At 44.8% G+C, this 23,157-nt stretch overlaps 1 protein-coding gene across 1 annotated transcript; it reads right to left on the bottom strand.

The window, feature by feature from the left end:
• Positions 1–22,027, bottom strand: gucy1a2 (guanylate cyclase 1, soluble, alpha 2). Its single transcript, XM_066679571.1, has 9 exons — positions 21,583–22,027; positions 18,965–19,026; positions 18,333–18,448; positions 14,021–14,859; positions 9,021–9,176; positions 7,633–7,962; positions 7,373–7,516; positions 5,490–5,644; positions 1–1,008 (listed from the first exon to the last, which is right to left on the bottom strand). Exons 1-9 carry the CDS (start codon positions 21,784–21,786, stop codon positions 798–800), a joined length of 2,217 nt encoding a protein of 738 aa, XP_066535668.1. The 5' UTR covers positions 21,787–22,027; the 3' UTR covers positions 1–797.
• Positions 22,028–23,157: the final 1,130 nt, after the last annotated feature.

Here is a 23,157-nt window from a genome sequence, read left to right as displayed (position 1 = left end):
TAAGCGAATGCTTGGTTTTTATTGGCTCTGTGAAGATGACTGACAGCTGTTATTTTAGAAGAACAGTTGGCCCTCACTTCCATGTGATTGGAAGAACGTGTTTGACTGACACTTGGTTGCCTGGCTGTGATTGGAGGGTTGGGTTTGATTGACAGGTCACGGTGAGCTGTGACTGGACTGAGATGACTGACAGTTCAATTTCAGCAAAACACACACATACACACACACACATATCCAAAATGGAGCTTGTGCAAATAGAAGAAAAAAATACAGAAAGAAAAAGCATGGGCTGGGGCGTGGGTCACAGGGTGTGTGTCTGTGAAGGTGAGCGAGTTTGGGGTATTTGGGGGTTGCTGTGTATTTATTAGAAGGCACCAGATTCTGAATATGAATCCTGTTTGTCCTGTGTGTGTGTGTGTGGGCATGGTATATTTGGTATTGTTTTATGCTATATCAATGTGTGTATATGCTGTCAGTAAGGTGTGTGTGTTGTTGTTGTTGAGTAAAATTGCGTATGTTGTAAATGATGTGTAGCTGAAGGCTTTATGCAAATATATATTGTATATTTATATATATATATATTCATTCAAATATATATATTTAGATTTTTCTAAGTCCCTTTAAAGCAGAATTGGAATATTGGTGAATATTCATGAATATTCACGTCTCTCTATCCAGTCCGTCTCGCCGGTTCACCCCTGGGGGCGGAGCGCTGTGTCTGAGAGGCGGAGCCACTGTTTTCCGAGGGCAACGTGAGCCTGCAAGGCAGGGTTTAGTAGCAGGTGGGTGGGGTTATCTCAAAGGCTGGTCTCCCGCAGAAACATGGTCCCGATGTTATAGGACACCTTACGGATGGGGGCGGAGTGAGTGCTGGTCAGGGGGGCGTGACTGTGGGAACGGCCTGCCTCCAGAAAGTAGCAGATCCCCGGGATTTCTTTGGGAAAGTTATCGGGAAGTTCCTGACGGGAACGAGCAATGAAGGAGAAGGAGCGATCATCACGGAGGAGTCTGGAGGAAAGAGAGAACACAGACAGAAATGATGTACAGAGGAGTTATGTTTTTAATTTGACTTTATCTTAGCATTATTATTCTCGCTGGTCTGTTGATAGTTTGATGTTATTTTAGCGTTGTTATACTCACTGGTATGTTGTTATTATTACATTATCTTAATGTTATTGTAGTCTCTGATTTGCAGGTGTGTAGTTGTACTCACTGGGGTTTGTCGTTATTATATTTGCAGGTGTGTAGTTGTCGTACTCACTGGGGTTTGTCGTTATTATATTTGCAGGTGTGTAGTTGTCGTACTCACTGGGGTTTGTCGTTATTATATTTGCAGGTGTGTAGTTGTCGTACTCGCTGGGGTTTGTCGTTATTATATTTGCAGGTGTGTAGTTGTCGTACTCGCTGGGATTTGTCGTTATTATATTTGCAGGTGTGTAGTTGTCGTACTCACTGGGGTTTGTCGTTATTATATTTGCAGGTGTGTAGTTGTCGTACTCGCTGGGGTTTGTCATTATTATATTTGCAGGTGTGTAGTTGTCGTACTTACTGGTTTGTCGTTATTATATTTGCAGGTGTGTAGTTGTCGTACTCACTGGGGTTTGTCGTTATTATATTTGCAGGTGTGTAGTTGTCGTACTCACTGGGGTTTGTCGTTATTATATTTGCAAGTGTGTAGTTGTCATACTCGCTGGTTTGTCGTTATTATATTTGCAGGTGTGTAGTTGTCGTACTCGCTGGGGTTTGTCATTATTATATTTGCAGGTGTGTAATTGTCGTACTCGCTGGGGTTTGTCATTATTATATTTGCAGGTGTGTAATTGTCGTACTCGCTGGGGTTTGTCGTTATTATATTTGCAGGTGTGTAGTTGTCGTACTCACTGGGGTTTGTCGTTATTATATTTGCAGGTGTGTAGTTGTCGTACTCGCTGGGGTTTGTCGTTATTATATTTGCAGGTGTGTAGTTGTCGTACTCGCTGGTTTGTCGTTATTATATTTGCAGGTGTGTAGTTGTCGTACTCGCTGGTTTGTCGTTATTATATTTGCAGGTGCGTAATTGTCGTACTTGCTGGGGTTTGTCGTTATTATATTTGCAGGTGTGTAATTGTTGTACTCGCTGGGGTTTGTTGTTATTATATTTGCAGGTGTGTAGTTGTCGTACTCACTGGGGTTTGTCGTTATTATATTTGCAGGTGTGTAGTTGTCGTACTCACTGGGGTTTGTCGTTATTATATTTGCAGGTGTGTAGTTGTCGTACTCACTGGGGTTTGTCGTTATTATATTTGCAGGTGTGTAGTTGTCGTACTCGCTGGGATTTGTCGTTATTCTATTTGCAGGTGTGTAGTTGTCGTACTCGCTGGGATTTGTCGTTATTCTATTTGCAGGTGTGTAGTTGTCGTACTCGCTGGTTTGTCGTTATTATATTTGCAGGTGTGTAGTTGTCGTACTCGCTGGTTTGTCGTTATTATATTTGCAGGTGTGTAGTTGTCGTACTCGCTGGTTTGTCGTTATTATATTTGCAGGTGTGTAGTTGTCGTACTTACTGGTTTGTCGTTATTATATTTGCAGGTGTGTAGTTGTCGTACTCGCTGGTTTGTCGTTATTATATTTGCAGGTGTGTAGTAGTCGTACTCGCTGGGGTTTGTCATTATTATATTTGCAGGTGTGTAATTGTCGTACTCGCTGGGGTTTGTCGTTATTATATTTGCAGGTGTGTAGTTGTCGTACTTACTGGTTTGTCGTTATTATATTTGCAGGTGTGTAGTTGTCGTACTCGCTGGTTTGTCGTTATTATATTTGCAGGTGTGTAGTTGTCGTACTCGCTGGGGTTTGTCATTATTATATTTGCAGGTGTGTAATTGTCGTACTCGCTGGGGTTTGTCGTTATTATATTTGCAGGTGTGTAGTTGTCGTACTCACTGGGGTTTGTCGTTATTATATTTGCAGGTGTGTAGTTGTCGTACTCGCTGGTTTGTCGTTATTATATTTGCAGGTGTGTAGTTGTCGTACTCGCTGGTTTGTCGTTATTATATTTGCAGGTTTGTAATTGTCGTACTCGCTGGGGTTTGTCGTTATTATATTTGCAGGTGTGTAGTTGTCGTACTCACTGGGGTTTGTCGTTATTATATTTGCAGGTGTGTAGTTGTCATACTCGCTGGGGTTTGTCGTTATTATATTTGCAGGTGTGTAGTTGTCGTACTCGCTGGTTTGTCGTTATTATATTTGCGGGTGTGTAGTTGTCGTACTCACTGGTTTGTCATTATTATATTTGCAGGTGTGTAGTTGTCGTACTCGCTGGTTTGTCGTTATTATACTTGCAGGTGTGTAGTTGTCGTACTCGCTGGTTTGTCGTTATTATATTTGCAGGTGTGTAGTTGTTGTACTCGCTGGTTTGTCGTTATTATATTTGCAGGTGTGTAGTTGTCGTACTCGCTGGTTTGTCGTTATTATATTTGCAGGTGTGTAGTTGTTGTACTCGCTGGTTTGTCATTATTATATTTGCAGGTGTGTAATTGTCGTACTCACTGGGGTTTGTCGTTATTATATTTGCAGGTGTGTAGTTGTCGTACTCGCTGGGGTTTGTCGTTATTATATTTGCAGGTGTGTAGTTGTCGTACTCGCTGGTTTGTCGTTATTATATTTGCAGGTGTGTAGTTGTCGTACTCGCTGGTTTGTCGGTATTATATTTGCAGGTTTGTAATTGTCGTACTCGCTGGGGTTTGTCGTTATTATATTTGCAGGTGTGTAGTTGTCGTACTCACTGGGGTTTGTCGTTATTATATTTGCAGGTGTGTAGTTGTCGTACTCGCTGGGGTTTGTCGTTATTATATTTGCAGGTGTGTAGTTGTCGTACTCGCTGGTTTGTCGTTATTATATTTGCGGGTGTGTAGTTGTCGTACTCACTGGTTTGTCATTATTATATTTGCAGGTGTGTAGTTGTCGTACTCGCTGGTTTGTCGTTATTATACTTGCAGGTGTGTAGTTGTCGTACTCGCTGGTTTGTCGTTATTATATTTGCAGGTGTGTAGTTGTCGTACTCGCTGGTTTGTCGTTATTATATTTGCAGGTGTGTAGTTGTCGTACTCGCTGGGGTTTGTCATTATTATATTTGCAGGTGTGTAATTGTCGTACTCGCTGGGGTTTGTCGTTATTATATTTGCAGGTGTGTAGTTGTCGTACTCACTGGGGTTTGTCGTTATTATATTTGCAGGTGTGTAGTTGTCGTACTCGCTGGTTTGTCGTTATTATATTTGCAGGTGTGTAGTTGTCGTACTCGCTGGTTTGTCGTTATTATATTTGCAGGTTTGTAATTGTCGTACTCGCTGGGGTTTGTCGTTATTATATTTGCAGGTGTGTAGTTGTCGTACTCACTGGGGTTTGTCGTTATTATATTTGCAGGTGTGTAGTTGTCATACTCGCTGGGGTTTGTCGTTATTATATTTGCAGGTGTGTAGTTGTCGTACTCGCTGGTTTGTCGTTATTATATTTGCGGGTGTGTAGTTGTCGTACTCACTGGTTTGTCATTATTATATTTGCAGGTGTGTAGTTGTCGTACTCGCTGGTTTGTCGTTATTATACTTGCAGGTGTGTAGTTGTCGTACTCGCTGGTTTGTCGTTATTATATTTGCAGGTGTGTAGTTGTTGTACTCGCTGGTTTGTCGTTATTATATTTGCAGGTGTGTAGTTGTCGTACTCGCTGGTTTGTCGTTATTATATTTGCAGGTGTGTAGTTGTTGTACTCGCTGGTTTGTCATTATTATATTTGCAGGTGTGTAATTGTCGTACTCACTGGGGTTTGTCGTTATTATATTTGCAGGTGTGTAGTTGTCGTACTCGCTGGGGTTTGTCGTTATTATATTTGCAGGTGTGTAGTTGTCGTACTCGCTGGTTTGTCGTTATTATATTTGCAGGTGTGTAGTTGTCGTACTCGCTGGTTTGTCGGTATTATATTTGCAGGTTTGTAATTGTCGTACTCGCTGGGGTTTGTCGTTATTATATTTGCAGGTGTGTAGTTGTCGTACTCACTGGGGTTTGTCGTTATTATATTTGCAGGTGTGTAGTTGTCGTACTCGCTGGGGTTTGTCGTTATTATATTTGCAGGTGTGTAGTTGTCGTACTCGCTGGTTTGTCGTTATTATATTTGCGGGTGTGTAGTTGTCGTACTCACTGGTTTGTCATTATTATATTTGCAGGTGTGTAGTTGTCGTACTCGCTGGTTTGTCGTTATTATACTTGCAGGTGTGTAGTTGTCGTACTCGCTGGTTTGTCGTTATTATATTTGCAGGTGTGTAGTTGTCGTACTCGCTGGTTTGTCGTTATTATATTTGCAGGTGTGTAGTTGTTGTACTCGCTGGTTTGTCATTATTATATTTGCAGGTGTGTAGTTGTCGTACTCGCTGGTTTGTCGTTATTATACTTGCAGGTGTGTAGTTGTCGTACTCGCTGGTTTGTCATTATTATATTTGCAGGTGTGTAGTTGTTGTACTCACTGGTAGGTTGTTGGGCTGACATTGATGCAGCGAGGTTTGCTGCAGGACTCGAATTTGCTGGCGAGTGTGACATTGTTCCCGAAGAGGCAGTACCTCGGCATTTTAACTCCAACTACCCCTGCCAGAACAGACCCAGAGTGGATCCCTATGCGCAGCTGAGAAAACACACACACACACACACAATCATTAAAATAATTTTCAATACATTTCATTTCATGTCTTGTGAAAATGGCTTTTGTGTGGAGCCACAGACACATTCACAATCACATTACCTACGTTATCACTGTGTGTGTGTGTGTGTGTGTGTGTATGTGTGTGTGTGTGTGTGTGTGTGTGCGTGCGTGTGTGTATTTTCTTCTCATGCTCCACTTCAGCAGCTCTCCTAACCAACCACGGCATGCCAGCACACTGCACACACTGCGTCTCCATGGCAACGGCAGCAGGAGAGAGCCCGGACAATCTCTCTCTCTCTCTCTCTCTCTCTCTCTCACACACACACTCGACAGAGGGAAGATAGTCTGGCACAGAGAGAGCAGAAATAAACGAATGCAATAAGAGTGAGTGACTGACAGCTGCCATTTGGCTGCGTGACGCAGACGGTAACCATGACACCCAAGTGCTTTTAGGCAGAATGTTCTAAATACACATTCTAGAACCCATTGGCTTTGATAGGAAAAATTTGAAGTGCTGGCCACTTTATCACAAACATTTACCTTGTTTCTAACTGCACCAGCTCACCCCCACCCTCACACACACACACAGTGTGATTTGCTGGTTATAAATGGAGTGTTTGTAAGCCTATAGATGGAGTATTTTGAGGATTTAGATCAGCGTTTCCTCTGAGCTGGAAGGCAGCGGCGTGTAGAGGCTCCGCAGATTAGAGCCGTCAGCGAAAACGGGAGCAGGATTACGGAGGGAATCCAAGGAAAAAGAGAAATAAATAGAAACTTCCTCTCCCAGCCACTCTATCACATCTGCAGCGTGCTCAGAGAAGACTCTCTCTCCTCCCTCCTCACTCTCATCCTCTCCTCATTCTATTTTCACTCCCTCTTGTTCTTTCCTGCTGTATCTTCTGTACTCTGTTTTCCCCACTACTTTCTATTCTTTCTCGTTTTTCTCTCTATCTTTTATTCTTTCTGTGTCCTCCCTTGTGCTACTGTTTTCTTTCTCTAACTCCTCTTCTGTTCTCTTTCTCTTTGTCTGCGCTCTATTCTGTCTCTGTTCATCTCTTGTTATTCTCTCTCTCTCTCTCTCTCTCTCTCTCTTTCTGTCTGTTTAATGATGATGAGTTGTGGTCTGCGGTGAGTCTCAGTTGGTTTATGTTGTCATTAGCTCAGTGTCACTGCGTGGGCTGTCAGTCAGACATCAGTGACTCCGCCCCTTTCATGAATATTAAACAGATGTTCCTTCCACTGTCTCATCAGTATGCAGTGAGAATACATTCTACCCATCAATCGTATACTCTCTCTCTCTCTCTCTCTCTCTCCCTCTGTCTCTCCCTCTCTCTCTCTCTGTCTCTCTCCCTCCCTCTCTCTCTGTCTCTCTCCCTCTCTCTCTCTCTGTCTCTCTCTATCCCATTTATCTCTTTAATCTGAGTTAATCTCTCTATCTCTTTGATTCTTTCGTCTTCTTTTATCTATCTCTTTGTCTGTCGTTCTTTTTATCTTCTCTGTCTCTATGTCTCATCTCATAGGCCTTGTTTATTGTCAAAGTTAAACACACACATTCACACACACACAGTTGAGAATGAAGAGTTACAGCTTCAGGGGTCTTTTAACATAAATGTGATTATTTACCAGTGATCATTAAAGCTTGTCCAACTTGGTAACAGTTGCCATGAGGGACTGAGTCAGTGGGCGGAGCCTCTAGAGACCTGTACTGACCTGTATGGGCTTGGCATCTGGAGTGAGAACTTCTTCAGACAGCTCCATCATCTTCAGAGCCATCAGAGCGATTGGGCGAGCGTGACTCTCACACTTCTTATGGAGACCTGCAGCTACACAATACGCATCCCCTATAGTCTCAATCTGCAGAGAGAGAGAAAGAGTGTTGGAAAGAGATGGGGAGGTAGTAGACAACTTAAATTGACTGGAAACTGGAAGGCTGTTTGTGTGTGTATGTCTGTGTGCGTGCGTGTGCGTACCTTGTAGACGTCCAGTACCCCACACTGATAGTCGAAGCGTGTGTACAGCTCGTTGAGCATGCTGATGACCTGGAGGGGCGTGGCCTGGGCACAGACGGCGGTGAAGCCCACGATGTCGGAGAACAGCATGGTGACGTGGTGGAACTTCTTGGCCTGGACCAGCAGACCCTGCCACAGCCTCTGAGCCACGTCCCCTGGGAAGATGGAGTAGAGCAGCTCCACGGTGCGGCGCTTCTCCTCCTCCAGAGCACAGTGAGTACGCTCCAGGGTCGCCTTCAGCTTATCCATACGCTTCTTCAGACCATCCTGAGCCTTGGCCTGCTCTCCCACCTATACTCACACACACACACACACACACACACACACACAGACAGATAAAGCCCCACAGAACTGGGCTGTAGTTTCTCTGAAGTGACGAAACTCCAACCTGTACCTTCAAGATGATTTGTGATTGTTATAACTGTGTGGTTACTGATATAAATGTGTAATAAACAGGCCACTGGACTCTATAAAAAATTATATTCTTACACTCAACACCATTCCATATTTACTCCCTCCCTTCAGAGCATCTGAACACCTCCTGTCCTCATTACCACACTTGCTAAACTGGGTCAGCAGTGGGCCCTCTGCGGCAGGACACTAATCCAGGCCTGAGTCCCTCTGAACCAGGGCTAAATCACAGGAAGCTGAGCCTTATCAATCAAAGCTTAGATCACACTAAACCAAGGATAATCACATACAAAAAGATAATACCAGGCTAATTCCAGCTAAACCAAGTTTAAATTACACTAGACCAAGCCTAATCACAATAATCATAAGATTAGCTCACAATAAACCTAGGCTAATTGAACTAAACCAGGGCTAAATCAGATTAAACAAGCTTAATTACACTAAACCAAGACTAAATCACCTTCAATTAAGGCTTTCTCAAAAATGAACCTAGCCTAATCACACTAAACCAAGACTAAATCACATTAAACAAGGACTAAATTACATTAATCTGGGACTAACCTCACTAAACCCAGCTTAAATCTCACTAAACCATGCTTAAGAGTCCCAGAGCTCTGAGACTCACGAAGGGAAACTGCAGCCTGGAGAGACAGGGAGGCCTTGACCTTAACCGAGGGTGCGCCTTGCACCTCTGGCATGTTGATGGTGGTCTCCTGAGATTATGTATTCGGGTCCCACGGAGTATGAGGAGCTCCCTCGCTTAAGGGCAAGGCCTCCCTGTCTCTCCAGGCTGCAGTTACCCCCTCACTGGAGGAGTCCCTCTGGAGACTCTGAGCTCTGCTGGGGGGAGTGGACTGGATCTGTGGTCCCTCTGTCCTGTCTGTGTCACTGCCCCCACTCCTACCCCACAGTGAGGTGGAGTTTTTGGACACACCCACCAGAATGACATCACGGGTTGCATCATGAATGGGGATGTCGGAAAGGTGCAAGCCCCGCCCCATCAGCTCCTCCAGCCTATCAACGCGTGGCGAGCCGAGGAACATGATGGAGTTGGACTCAGGGAGGTGGATCATCTGTCCCTTCAGCTCCATCACCTGGAACACACACACACACAGAGTCAGGGTTAGATTCTCAGACACAGGATGCTCTGGAACAGCTGCACATGAGTCTAACGTCCTTGTACTCTGTGTTCACAAACTGTTCTTAGGAGAGTGTAATACGTCTCATTTACTGAGCTCTACATCCGCAGGTGTGTGCCCTACAACAACCCCTCTACCACACACACACACACACCTCGCCAGGTGCGGCAGGTGTCCGTGACCAACAAGTGAATAACACACTCCTCACTCCACAGTGTAAACACGCACAGGAATACCAGACAGAACACACACTCGGCCACAAGAACACCGTTCCACCGTCTGCTTCAGGACACATTCACCTTCTCTACTTTATATAACACAGAGAGAGAGCGAGAGAACAGAGTGGGGGGCATGAGAGATAGAATGGAGAGAACAGAGAGGGAAACAGGAAGAGAGATCAAAGGGATTGAGAGAGAAGAATAAACAGAAAAGAACAGAATGAGAGAAATGGGGAGGAAAAGAGAGTGAGACAGTGAGAGAAAGAACAGGGAAGAAGAGAAGATGGAGAGGGAAAGAGACAGAAAAAGAAGAGAGACTGAAAGGAAAGAGTGAAATACAGAGAAAAGACAGAAAAAGAGAAAGAAACAGAAAGAAGAGGGAAACAAAAAGATGAGATAGTGAGAAAGAGAAGAGAGAGACACAAAGAAGTGAGAGAGACAGAAAGAAGTGTGAGAGAGAGACAGAAAGAGATGTGAGAGAGACAGAGTGAGAAGTGAGTGAGAGAGAAAGAGAAGAGAGACAGAGTGAGAGAAAGAAGTGTAAGAGAGAGAAATGAGAGAGAGACAGAAAGAGAAGTGAGAGAGACAGACAGAGAAGTGAGAGAGAGAGAAAGAGAAGTGAGGGAGAGCTCTTTTATTAGCTGAGTGTTGCTATGATGTGGTGAGGTGAGAGTTTTCTGCTGAGATTTAAAGGGCCAGGCGCTCAGTACAATCTCAGCTACTGCACCAGGCCCTGTCTCTGGACATACATCCAGCTCCTGTCAGACCACCCTCAGACCCCAGCTCTGAACACAGACCGTCGCCTAAACCACATCCACTCCCCTCTCTGATATGTACATCAGTGGGAATAAATACAGCTTTATGCACCTCTGGTGGACTCTTGGAATTCATCTTGTGTGTGTGTGTGTGTGTGTGTGTGTATTCACTCCTCTCCTCATAGTGCAGATGTATTATGTAACTGAAGAACATGCACATGAATAATCCAACAGACTACGAGCCTGAAGACACACACACACACACACACACACACACACACCTGCAGAGTGTATATCTTGAGAGAGAAGGTGGGGTTGGATTCCTTTACTACATTTACTTTATCAGGGGTAACAACAGCATGATGCAGCACCACAATCTCAACACACTGTGGTGCGTTTGCATATGAACTAATGCTGGGAGTAGTTGTACTGCACTGTTTGGAGAACAATGACGAGTACAAACAGTCTGTACATGTTCAGCGCAGAAGCAGCCATCGCAGCCAGACAACAGACCACATGTCAGACGAAGGGACATTGAGACGCAATGCTCGAACAGCGAGAGTTTCCCATCCGCAGTCGGTTGAGTCTGTGGATGTTGTATCTGCGTCTGCAGACGGAGGGCCATCTATGCTTCATCCACGTCATGCCGTGCTAACAACCATACTTTACATTCATGATCCTCACACTGAGGTAGCAGTTTATTATAATTATTTAAATATACAAAAATATTTAAACGTTGTTATTATATAAATATATACATATTCAATACATCTTTCATAAACGAGAACGGAGAAGAAAGAGAAGCGAGTAAAAACGGCTAAAAACCAGAGCTACTGCTTACATTTACTTACAGCCTCATTCGCCTTCAGAAAAGTAGGGATAAGTGGAGGCAAAGGGCAAAATTGCCCTCCAAATGTTACATAGTTCAGTTTCTGCAGTGCTGAGGCTGGAGTAAAGACTGTATTCTCCCTATTACAGCTCAGTGGCGCATCACCATGATTTTGAAGCGATTATTTTAAGGTAAAATATTACTTGGTGTCCCTTTAAGATGACTCTGAATAAATAAGTGAAAGATACATTTCAAAAGATTTTTTCTAGACCCCCCCCAACCCCCCAACCCCCCCCCCACACACCATATGTGTGCTTTACATAGTCTCTGCCTCCAGCAGTTCACCTGCAGCATCCTCCTGGAAGACCCTCACCACACACCAGAGAGGAGACGAGGGAGGTGGAGGTGTGATGAGAGGCAGGTGGATCACAGCAGCTTTTTCCATCACAGACAACAAAAGAACAAACAGCTCCACCTGACATTTACACACACACACAAATTCAGAGAGAGTCCAGCTGCTGAACCCATTAAGGGGGAAAAACCCTGTTTATAATCAGTGTATAACAACATGAAATGAAATGTGATCCTCTAAAGCAGCTGCACATGAATCTAGAAGGGCACTGGGCTGTGGAACAGTGGAACTGTGTTCTTTGGAGTGATGGAGCTCCAGAGCAGTGTTTGTGATCCAGAACTAATCATCAACATCAGCACCTGGGTATACTGAGGCTGAATGCCATCAAATCATCACAGCAATGTTCTAATACTAAAGAGGATGGCTTTCTCAGAAGAGTAGAGACTGCTACTGCACTCTTCTGACTAAGACGAGGGTGTCCACAAACCTTTGGCCATGGACAGTATAATGCCCCACCAAAGCTATGGACATCACTGAGGACTGAGCCAATTATACGCAGTGTGTGTGTGTGACACCTCTTATATTTTCCACTGCGTCGTACATTTCTCTCTCTCACACGCACACACACTCACACACACATACGCATTAGCTGCAGCGTGCAGAAAAACAAGTGATGATTTCTTTCTGCTCTCGTTTTTTCCGACAACTCAGACTTTACCTGAAAAAACACGTCAAACCACCTGAGTCATAATCACCACGGTTACTGAGAGAGAGAGAGAGAGAGAGGCCAGAGTAAGGGGAGAAAAAGAGAGAGAGAGAGGAAGAGTGTGATAATGAATAAAGAGAGAGAGATGCTATAAACCAATGTGAAGTTTACATTATGTACAAGATAAAGGTAGAATTAATGTAGTCTGGCTCTAGATAAACTCAGGCTCTAGAAAAAAATACTTTAAACCACACAGAGGGGGAGAGAGAGAGAGAGAGACAGATCTTTGCTCGAACCCCAAAAATGTCTTCTGTACAGCAGGTTTAATTGCAGCGAGACCAGGCACGTCTCCATGGCAACAAAGCCCCATCTCCGGAGAGATCTGAGTAATCAGCCGCTGCAGTATCACTATCGGAACCTATCCAGAACCACCTTCCACCCTCTAAAACCATAACACACTCGGGAGGGTTCTAGAGAGCTCTGTCCAGAATAACTCAAGATGGAACTGTGGTAAATTCAGAGGGTGTTCTAGATACAGTGACTCTGTAGGACCACCCAGAGCATGTTCTAGACAAACTGAATAAAAACAGGACTGGCTCTAGATAAATTAAGCAGTATCCAAACAGATAAAAGTTCTAGATAAAACATTGGTAAATGCAGACTGATAATTTAACAAGGAATTCAGACCATGTTCTAGATAAAATAATGGTAAATACAGGCTGGCTCTAGATAAACTAATAGTGATCTAATAATGGTAAGTAGAGAAAGAAATCCAGGCTGGTAAATGTGGGCTAGTTCTAGACATACTACCGGAATACTCAAGCTGGGTTGGAAAACAGTAATTGATCTAGACCTGCTCTAGACAATCAGAATTTATAAGAAACTGAACACAGTGTCACCACAGTTCATCTTACACTGCCACGGGTCCAGCCCCCAGTTCTCCAAGGCACTCCTGAACCTCGAAATCTCAAAAAGTGAGAATCACTGGGGAATCCTGCCCCAGCCTGGAGGAACAGGGAGACCTTGCCCTTAAGCAAGGGAGTGCATCCCACTCTGGGAAACCTGAGCGTGCAATCACAAGAGACCACCATCAGCTCACCAGGGTCACGGCAATATCTGCAGTAGTCCAGCTGTTCTACACTCTAGCAGATTACCCCACCGTGCGTGTGTGTGGTTTGAAGCCTCACCCCCACAAAGGAAACATATCAGAACATAAGCTTTGTCTTTCTCCAAGCATTTCATAATAATCTGTTCAGATTAACAAACTAATCCCATGGATTTGTTTGCTTTCTGCTGCAATTGTCCACTCTTGAAACAGTGGAATGGAGAACACACACACACACACACACACACATACACAGAGAGAGAGAGAGAGATTATCTGTCAGACGATCTAGAACTTGAAGGCTAATCCTGAACCTTAACACAAACCTTTTTGGGGAGGGCCACCAAACTGAAAGAATTCCTCCATCCAGTTTCTCCTCCAGAATTCAATGTTTCATGTAAACAGACTTTTTTTGCTTTCCAAAACCCTGCACATCCCTCTCCACCAGGTATGGATTTAAAACCCCAAACCGACTCAATTTTATGGTCAGAAATCTGCCGTGTGTCCACCACCGTTTACTGTCCTCACGTTCTGTGAGGAGCTTTTAGAGGAGGATGCCTGGCTCCATTCACCTCCACTGTCAGCAAATCCGTTTCTCTAGACTGAACACTTCACAGAATAAACACAAACATAGTGGCTTTCTGCTTTAAAGTAACACTAGGTAACATTTTAACCTTAAAAGTCAAACTTCAAAATCATTATGATGCTTCACACTGAGCAGTAATATAAGAATACAGCCTCTATCATTGCTACTCAGGGCTCAGCATTGCAGAGGAGGGTAGGAGGGTATCTGAAGGAGGGTAAGCAAGTAGGAAAGCCAAACAGGTGAGCCTACCTTCTCCTTGCCGTCCAACATGGACGAGTCTGGTCTGGTGCGGATGGTGAAGGGTGTGGCCAGACGCTGGAGAATATTCTGGAAGGAGCAAGGGATCCTGGGGGAGACGATCTGAAAGCTGTCGCTGAAGCTGAGTGTCCGGTGTGGCTTCCTAAGCCCCTCCCCAACCTGCCTAAGCCCCTCCCCCACTTGCAGCACCTCCATGGCAGGGCCGACGACCAGGTGGAAGGGACACGCCCGGCAGAAGGTGCTGAGGCTGATCCTCAGGTCCGCTGGGGAACGGGAGAGAGGACGCGAGGACGATGAAGGTGAGAGCGACAAGGATGAAGAGGTCCTGACCTCTTTGATGATGAAGGACAGACAAGCCGGGGGTGTGGATGTGGGCGGAGATGGGGATGAAGAAGGGGTGGAGTTGGAGGAAAGTTCTCCGTCTTCGTTGGCCGCTCTGAGCCACGTGGGGTCTGTCTCTTCCACGCTGACCTCAGATTGGTAGATCCGGCGGGAGGCAGCCCTGATGAGGCCCGGCATGGCCACGCCCACTGTGGGGTCAGGGTTGAAGCAGTGCAGGAGGAGAGTCTTGCCCTCCTTGCTCTCCTGTTCCTCCTTTCCTTTCTCCTTCTCTCCATCCTCTTGCTCTCTCTCTTCACAGAGGAAAGAGGGCGACTCCGAGGACGCCCTGCGGCCGTACGAGGTTCGGGCATGTTCCAGCAGAGCATCGAATCCGTTAAAGAAGTCCTGTAGGCTCCCTCCCAGAGCACGCAGTACCCTCTCATTCTCCTCCAGGCAGAGCCCGAAAAACTCCTCCCCAAAACGCTCCCGTAGAATCTGGAACCTCACACCTGCACAGGATAAGGGTAGAGTATGGCGTTAGGGAAAGACAAGGCCTAAGTGACATTAGTACAATTTGAGGACAATGTCAGGACAATGTGATCACCCCCTTGTCCATTTTTATGATCCCTCTCTCTGTCATTACCAGCTGACATCCTTCGGTCAGTACAATGTCAGAAAGAGCTGATAATTACTTAAAGGTGACATATTACACACATTTTCCACAAGGGATCTTAGGGGAACGTCTGCAACCTGCTATAGTCATAATGCCTCATAGATCATCAAGCCTCACAGCAGTGTTCTCCCCCTGTGTAAATAGCCCTGTTCAGAACGCATGCTTTCAGCACCTGTTCCTTTAAATGATAATGAGCCGCTCGCTGTTCACCCCGACCCCGAGCGCACAGCAGTGAGGAGCAAGGAGCAGAAGCTCTGGTTTTTAGCTGTTTTTGCTCTGTTCTCTTTCTTCTCCGTTCTCGTTTTCTCCATTTTTACTCAGTGCTCTTATTTCTCTGAGCTCTTTGTGTCTGTTTTGCTGCGTTTAACCTCACCTTTTACGCTCTCACATAAACACAGGTCCAGCGCTGTGATTGGACAGACTCAGACGAAGGGGCCAGGTCAGAAACATTCAGAAGCTGAGATGAGAACTCAGTACTAACATAAACAGCTACTTATAAATACACCCAAATGTTAAGGACACACAGCTGTGGGAACGAGTGGACAATGTCACAGTGTTTGTTTATAATGAACAGATGTGAAGCTGTTTTTTGATGGCTGACATGCCACTGACCACACGTACACATCCACACACACACACACACACAGATGTGAGCCAATTCTATTTCACAGTGGTGGCAACAGAAGACTTTCAATAAACCATTAAATTAGAATCTAGAACTAGAACATGGGGGATTAGTGATGGTCTCCATTAAACTGAGTTTAACCTCAGAACCCTGGCCCCTCGTTTGGCAATAAATATTTAAAAAGAACATTTTTCCAAACAAGTTTATAAACTGCATTATCAGACGGGGTTAGGACTGAGCCAACGACAGTGAAAAGTATTTACTGCTGGTTGATGAAACAATTTATTAATACATACATTTTAAACATTATTTAAGTATTGAAATGTATTTATTTATTTACAATAATTGAATAGGCTTCTTTTCAAAGCACAGCTAAAGCAATGTACTTGGAGCTCAATATACATCGAGGAGAACACTAACTGTTACATCAGCTCAACACACTTGGAGGAGTATACTAACCGCTACGGCTGCTCCATCTGCTTTACACTTGAAGGACATACTCTAAATCTAGATCAGTGGGTGGGGCTAAATGCTAGACTGAATGGCCGGAGCCAAACTGCAGTAAAATATTTTGCTATTTGAGATATCCCTAAAAAAATATCAAAACAATTGGCTGTTTATGGAGATTAGCATCTGAATTTTGTTGCGTTAACATTCGCTTCAAAGAAAGTGCAGCACAGAGAGAAGCATCTAAACACACACACACACACACACACACATACAATGGATTAATACATTCCTTTACTCCATGGTTTAATCTACAACTTGATTTGAGCTTCAAACATCTGCTTGGTTCTCCTTGTCATCATTAGTGAACCGTGCTGGTCTCTTAGCAACAGAGAGAAAGGAGGATCAGTGAATGCTGTTCCACACAGAAATTCAAACACAATGCAGTTGAACGCTCACAAAACCAGACACAGTGCTACACAAACCTGAGGGAACAGGCTAGAATGAAAATAACTTCAGAAAGTCAGACAATGCAAATGCATGCCATAAAAGAGTGCACAGCATGAGCAAAAGCAGCCCGAATGATGAAGAATTTTAAGAAAAACCTCCAGAATGCTAACACATCCCTGTTAGATAATACTTGCAGAAATGTGGGCACCTCAGTAAAGCTCAACATGGGCCCATTGTGATTTGTAGTTTTTTAGAGACATGTTGTGTTGTCAGGTGGGCTGCTCATATACCCTATGTGTAACCCACACCGGTCCCTACACCAACCCAGGAGGGCATCCATATGTGGGCCAACACTTAACCTTTCGGCAAATCTTGCTGGAACCCAAAGGTCCTGCATATAGGTCCGAAATGGGTGTGTTGGCAGGGAATGTTCCAGAAAGCTGGGGAAGTCTGCTTTTCCAGAAGGGTGCAAAAAACAAATAAAACACTACAGAATGTGAGAAGTTTCCTAACACATTCTAGAAACTTCCAGAATCCTAACAATACATTCATCTATAAAATGCAAACAGTTTAGCTAAGAATGCTAAAACACTCCTTCATTGTCTGAAACCGCTCCAATTCAGGGTCGCAGTGTGTCAGGAGCCCACCCGGAATCACTGGGCGCAAGGAGGGAACACAACCTGGAGGGGGTGCCAGTCCTTCACAGGGAGACACACACTCACACATTCACTCACACATTCTCACCTACGGACACTTTTGAGTCTCCAATTCACCTACCAACATGTGTTTTTGGAGCAGACACAGGGAGAACACACCACACTCCTCACAGACAGTCACCAGGAGGAAACCCACGCAGACACAGGGAGAACACACCACACTCCTCACAGACAGTCACCAGGAGGAAACCCACGCAGACACAGGGAGAACACACCACACTCCTCACAGACAGTCACCAGGAGGAAACACACGCAGACACAGGGAGAACACACCACACTCCTCACAGACAGTCACCAGGAGGAAACACACGCAGACACAGGGAGAACACACCACACTCCTCACAGACAGTCACCAGGAGGAAACCCACGCAGACACAGGGAGAACACACCACACTCCTCACAGACAGTCACCAGGAGGAAACCCACGCAGACACAGGGAGAACACACCACACTCCTCACAGACAGTCACCAGGAGGAAACACACGCAGACACAGGGAGAACACACCACACTCCTCACAGACAGTCACCAGGAGGAAACACACGCAGACACAGGGAGAACACACCACACTCCTAACAGACAGTCACCTGGAGCAGGACTCGAACCGATAACTTTCAGGTCCATGGAGTTCTGACAAAGAAAGAAACTACCTGCTGCACCACCATGCTGCTGCTAAAACACGCTGATAAAATGCTAACACTTTAGCTCAGGATGCTAAATAAACACCCCATCACATGAGAATGCTTCAGAATCATAATAAATATAACAAAATGTTGCTAAATATTAAAAATGCTTTCGGAATATGTGAGGACTCTAATAAAAGGTCTGTGTGTGTGTGTGTGTGTGTGTGTGTTGTGGGGATCAAAATCTGTTCACACTGGCAGTATGTAGCTTGATATGATATTTTAAGATGTTATTAAATTGTTACATTTATGTATTAGGGTAAGGGTGGGCTAGCGGTAGTGTTATGATTAAAGTTATGGTAAGTCTCCATGAATATGTAATGTCCCCTGAAACCATGCTTTCAAGTGTGTAAATGTGAGTGCTGTGTGTGTGTTTGTGTGTGTACGTACCCACTATTGCTGCGGTGTACTGCAGTATTCCTGAGATGTCAGTTTGGCCGTCAGATTGTGAGTTTACAAATGGACACTTCTCAAGCACAAACCTTTTCTCAGCACCATCCTCAGTGCTGTAGAGCACACACACACACACACACACACACAGAAAAAGAAAGTTAAGATGAATGCTACAAAATTACTCGAAATAAAATCTTTTTTTCATTGATTGTTTTTCTCTTTTTCTCTTGTAAAGTTACTATGTAAAGTTACAGGAGATACCTGTTTTTCATTGGACAGGACATTATGGTGGAGAATGGAGAGAGGGAGTACTCAAACATTCTGTCACATTGTGATGCTTCTAAGGAGCTAAGTTTACCACCAACAATGAGCAAACAATATTTACTTGTGTATTGTACTTTTCAGATGTTTTCCAGCTCATTAGATTTGAAGAATTGCTTTGTTGTCTTTGAACAAACCGGTTTATTCTCCATAGAGTGGGGCCATGTTTGAATAGGTTTTGTACAGAATCTCAGACACATCCAGGCCACTAGGTGTCAGAGTAACTGATGGTTCATAATGTGACTCAGTGGAGGAGGCGTTCTCTATATAGATCACTTCTGTGTGCGTGTGTGTGTGTGTGTGTGTACCTGATATTTCTGTGTTTGTAGAACTCCACGGTTCTCTGCAGGGCCTGCTGAATCGTCTGGGTCTGAAAACACAACAAAAATCAAGAAGAACTGCAGTCAGGTCACACTTATATTATAACATGTGTTGAGACAGAATTACTGTTCTGTTGATAGCTCTCTCTCTCTCTGTGTGTGTGTGTGTGTGTGTGCTTCTGCAAAATAAACTTCTAAATGGGAATATTACTCCTCATCCAGGCCCTCTGACACTGGCTCAGTGACAATGAACCAATCACAGTCCTCATTTCACTACAGCTCACACTTAGCTTTGCTTTTTTATTCCTCCATCACAAACACCATCACCACACACACACATACACACACACATAAACACACACACACACACACACACACACCTACAGTGTGTACAATATCCTCAGACAAGCATGAAACAAAATGTGTTACACACATGTGCTTGCAGCATGCCCAGCACCAAGAGTCTGGAACAGTTCCTCTGAGAATAGCCTTGACTGTGGTTAGAAATTGATTGAATCTCTATCTCTCTCTCTCTTTCTCTCTCTCTCTCTCTCTCTCTCTCTCTCTCTCTCTCTCTCACACACACACACACACACACACAAGCACACGTATGCACACAGAAATATAAAGACAGCTTTGGGAAGACAGTAACAGACAAATATTGATTGCATTTAAAACTGCATTTACAGACCAGTGACATTCAATTACTGTATGTGTGTGTGTGTGTGTGTGTGTGTGTGTGTGTGTGTGTGTGTGTGTGTGTGTGTGTGTGTTTGTATGTGAAATACACTATAACAGATACACTAACAAGCAATCAATACTAATATCTCTGCAAAACACACCACATCAAATCAGCACTGTCTACACCCAGCAGAATGTGTGTGTGTGTGTGTGTGTGTGTTAACAGTGTAATAATATATTGTTTAAACTGTTGTGATTGTGTCTTTCAACTCAAATTCACCCACAAACTCTCACCACAGGCATGACATTGAATTTCATTTTAGAGTGCAGTAATTTAGTATGTAATAATTATAATAATAATAAATGCTCAGATGTACTTCTGTCAGATTGTCAATAATGTAAAACAATGACAGCGTGTGACCTGATGCGGGATGCAGCCATTAAAGAAAATGTCAAAGGGAACTTTGAAAGTCATATTTATAAAATTTTGTTTGGTAAAAAGCTGTAACATCACATAATAATTAATATCTCTATTTTTGTTTCTTTTTTGCTGCAGTGATTTTCAGGCTCAGTTTGATTAGTGGTTATTTTGTGAACTGACCCAAAGTCACGGCCCAAAATGCAACATTTTAACATTAACTCGGTTTATTAGTGAAGACAGTTTTCCTTCTATTGGAGGGTTTAATGCATGAATCAGGGCTGAAACACACACACACACGCGCACACACGCACGCACACAAACACACACACTGTCTTTCTCAAAGACCAGGACCAGGACATGTAAAAACACTGAGTGCATGAAAAGGTCACAGTCTGATTTAATGCAGAAACATTCACACACACACACACATACACACACACACACACACACAGTGTTTTCAGAGATAATCAGAGATAAGAATGCACACGTACACAGACAAAAAAAGAACGAGAGAGAGGCGCTGACTCATAAAAATTACATAAAAATGTGTGTGTGTGTGTGTGTGTGTGTGGGTGTGGGTGTGTGTGTGTGTGCTTCACGGTTGGTTAGAGAGCATCCAGTGATGGTAGAGGTCAGAGACACAGAGAGAAAAAGAGAGGGAGACAGGATGGTGTGTCCTCACATACAGTATGTGCTCATTACACACACACACACACACACACCTGTATACACCAAACACACATATACACACACCTATATACACCGTACACACACCTATATACACCAGATGCACATATGCACACATACCTGTATACACCATACACACATATACACACACATCTATATACACAATACACACATATACACATACCTATATACACCATACACACACCTATATACACCATACACACATATACACACTCCTATATACACCATACACACATTTACACACACCTATGTGTCTATATAGGAGTGTGTATATGTGTGTATGGTGTATATAGGTGTGTGTATGGTGTATATAGGTATGTGTATATGTGTGTATTGTGTATATAGATGTGTGTGTATATGTGTGTATGGTGTATATAGGTGTGTGTATGGTGTATATAGATGTGTGTGTATATGTGTGCATGGTGTATATAGGTGTGTGTATATGTGTGTATTGTGTATATAGATGTGTGTGTATGGTGTATATAGGTGTGTGTATATGTGTGTATTGTGTATATAGATGTGTGTGTATGGTGTATATAGATGTGTGTGTATATGTGTGCATGGTGTATATAGGTGTGTGTATATGTGTGTATTGTGTATATAGATGTGTGTGTATGGTGTATATAGGTGTGTGTATATGTGTGTATTGTGTATATAGATGTGTGTGTATGGTGTATATAGATGTGTGTGTATATGTGTGTATGGTGTATATAGGTGTGTGTATATGTGTGTATTGTGTATATAGATGTGTGTGTAAGGTGTATATAGGTGTGTGTATATAGGTGTGTGTGTGTACCGTTGGTGAGGTGAGTCTCCTGAGGCTCTCTCCGAGCGAGTCGATGTTCACGCGCCTCCTGCGCCTGGGCGCCGCGCGCGCCGAGCTGCGCCCGTTCCATAGCGCGAGCGGGCACTCGGAGCTCACGCTCTCGCGCTCAGGGCTCTCCACGCATTCCGAGCTCGCGGAGCTGAACGACTCGGAGGACACCTTTCGCGTGGACATCACGCTGCGGCTCGCTCAAGCGCTCGGCTCGGATCAGCTCATCTCACGAGCTCGGCTCATCCCACGCACGCGGCGGCGGCTCCAGATGGCGCGCGCCTGGCCCTCTGGCTTTGATCTCGACGTCTGAGCTCTGTCCTTAACGTCGCTCCTGCATCACGGGCTCTTCATCCAACACGCACCAGATCCGTTTCACCAGCGCAGACATATAGACCCCTCCCAAAGATAGAGAGAGAGCGCGCACGGGAGAGAGAGAACAGAGAGAGAGAGAGAGAGAGAGAGAGAGAGAGCAGGAGAGAGAACAGAGAAAGAGGGAGATAACAGAGAGAGAGAGCGAGAGGGAGAACAGAGAGAGAGAGAGAGAGAGAGAGAAAGAACTGCTCTACATCGACATTCACCAAATCATCAGAAGCACTCAGAGAGATTATCTGAGATTGAGTAGGGTAGGGGTTTGGGGGGTGGGGTTCAGTAGAGTAGGGGTTTGGGGGTGGGGTTCAGTAGAGTAGGGGTTTGGGAGATGGGGTTCAGTAGGGTAGGGGTTTGGGGTTCAGTAGGATAGGAGTTTGTGAGGGTGGTGTTCAATAGGGTAGGGGTTTGGAGTGGGGTTGAGTATGGTAGGGGTTTGTGGGGGTGGGTTTTAGTAGGGTAGGGGTTTGTGGGGGTAGGGTTCAGTAGGGTAGGGGATTGGGGGGTGAGGTTCAGTAGAGTAGGGGTTTGGGGTTCAGTAGGGTAGGGGTTTGGGGGTGGGGTTGAGTAGGGTAGGATTTTGGGGGGTGGGGTTCAGTAGGGTAGGGGTTTGTGGGGGTAGGGTTCAGTAGGGTAGGGGATTGGGGGGTGAGGTTCAGTAGAGTAGGGGTTTGGGGTTCAGTAGGGTAGGGGTTTGGGGGTGGGGTTGAGTAGGGTAGGATTTTGGGGGGTGGGGTTCAGTAGGGTAGGGGTTTGGGGTGTGGGGTTCAGTAATGTAGGGGTTTGGGGTTCAGGGTTCAGTTGGGTAGGGGTTAAATTGGGTAGTGGTTTTGGGGGTGGGGTTCAGTAGGGTAGGGGTTTTGGGGGGGTTTCAGTAGGGTAGAGGTTTGGGTGGTGGGGTTCAATAGGGTAGAAGTTTGGGGTTCAGTAGGGTAGGGGTATGGGGTTCAGTAGGGTAGGGGTTGGGGGGGTGGGGTTCAGTAGGGTAGGGGTTGGGGGGGTGGGGTTCAGTAGGGTGCGGGTTTGGGGGGTGGGGTTCAGTAGCGTAGGGGTTTGGGGTTCAGTAGGGTAGGGGTTTGGGGGTGGGGTTCAGTAGGGAGGGGTTTGGGGTTCAGTAGGGCTTACAGAGACAAACAGAGAGAGAGAGAGAGAGAGAGAGAAGGGATAAGGAGGTGTTGGGGGGGGCTC

The sequence above is a fragment of the Hoplias malabaricus genome, chromosome 1 (genome assembly GCF_029633855.1).
Source record: "Hoplias malabaricus isolate fHopMal1 chromosome 1, fHopMal1.hap1, whole genome shotgun sequence".
In the NCBI taxonomy this organism is placed as follows: domain Eukaryota; kingdom Metazoa; phylum Chordata; class Actinopteri; order Characiformes; family Erythrinidae; genus Hoplias; species Hoplias malabaricus.
This window is presented reverse-complemented; position numbering and strand designations above follow the sequence as displayed.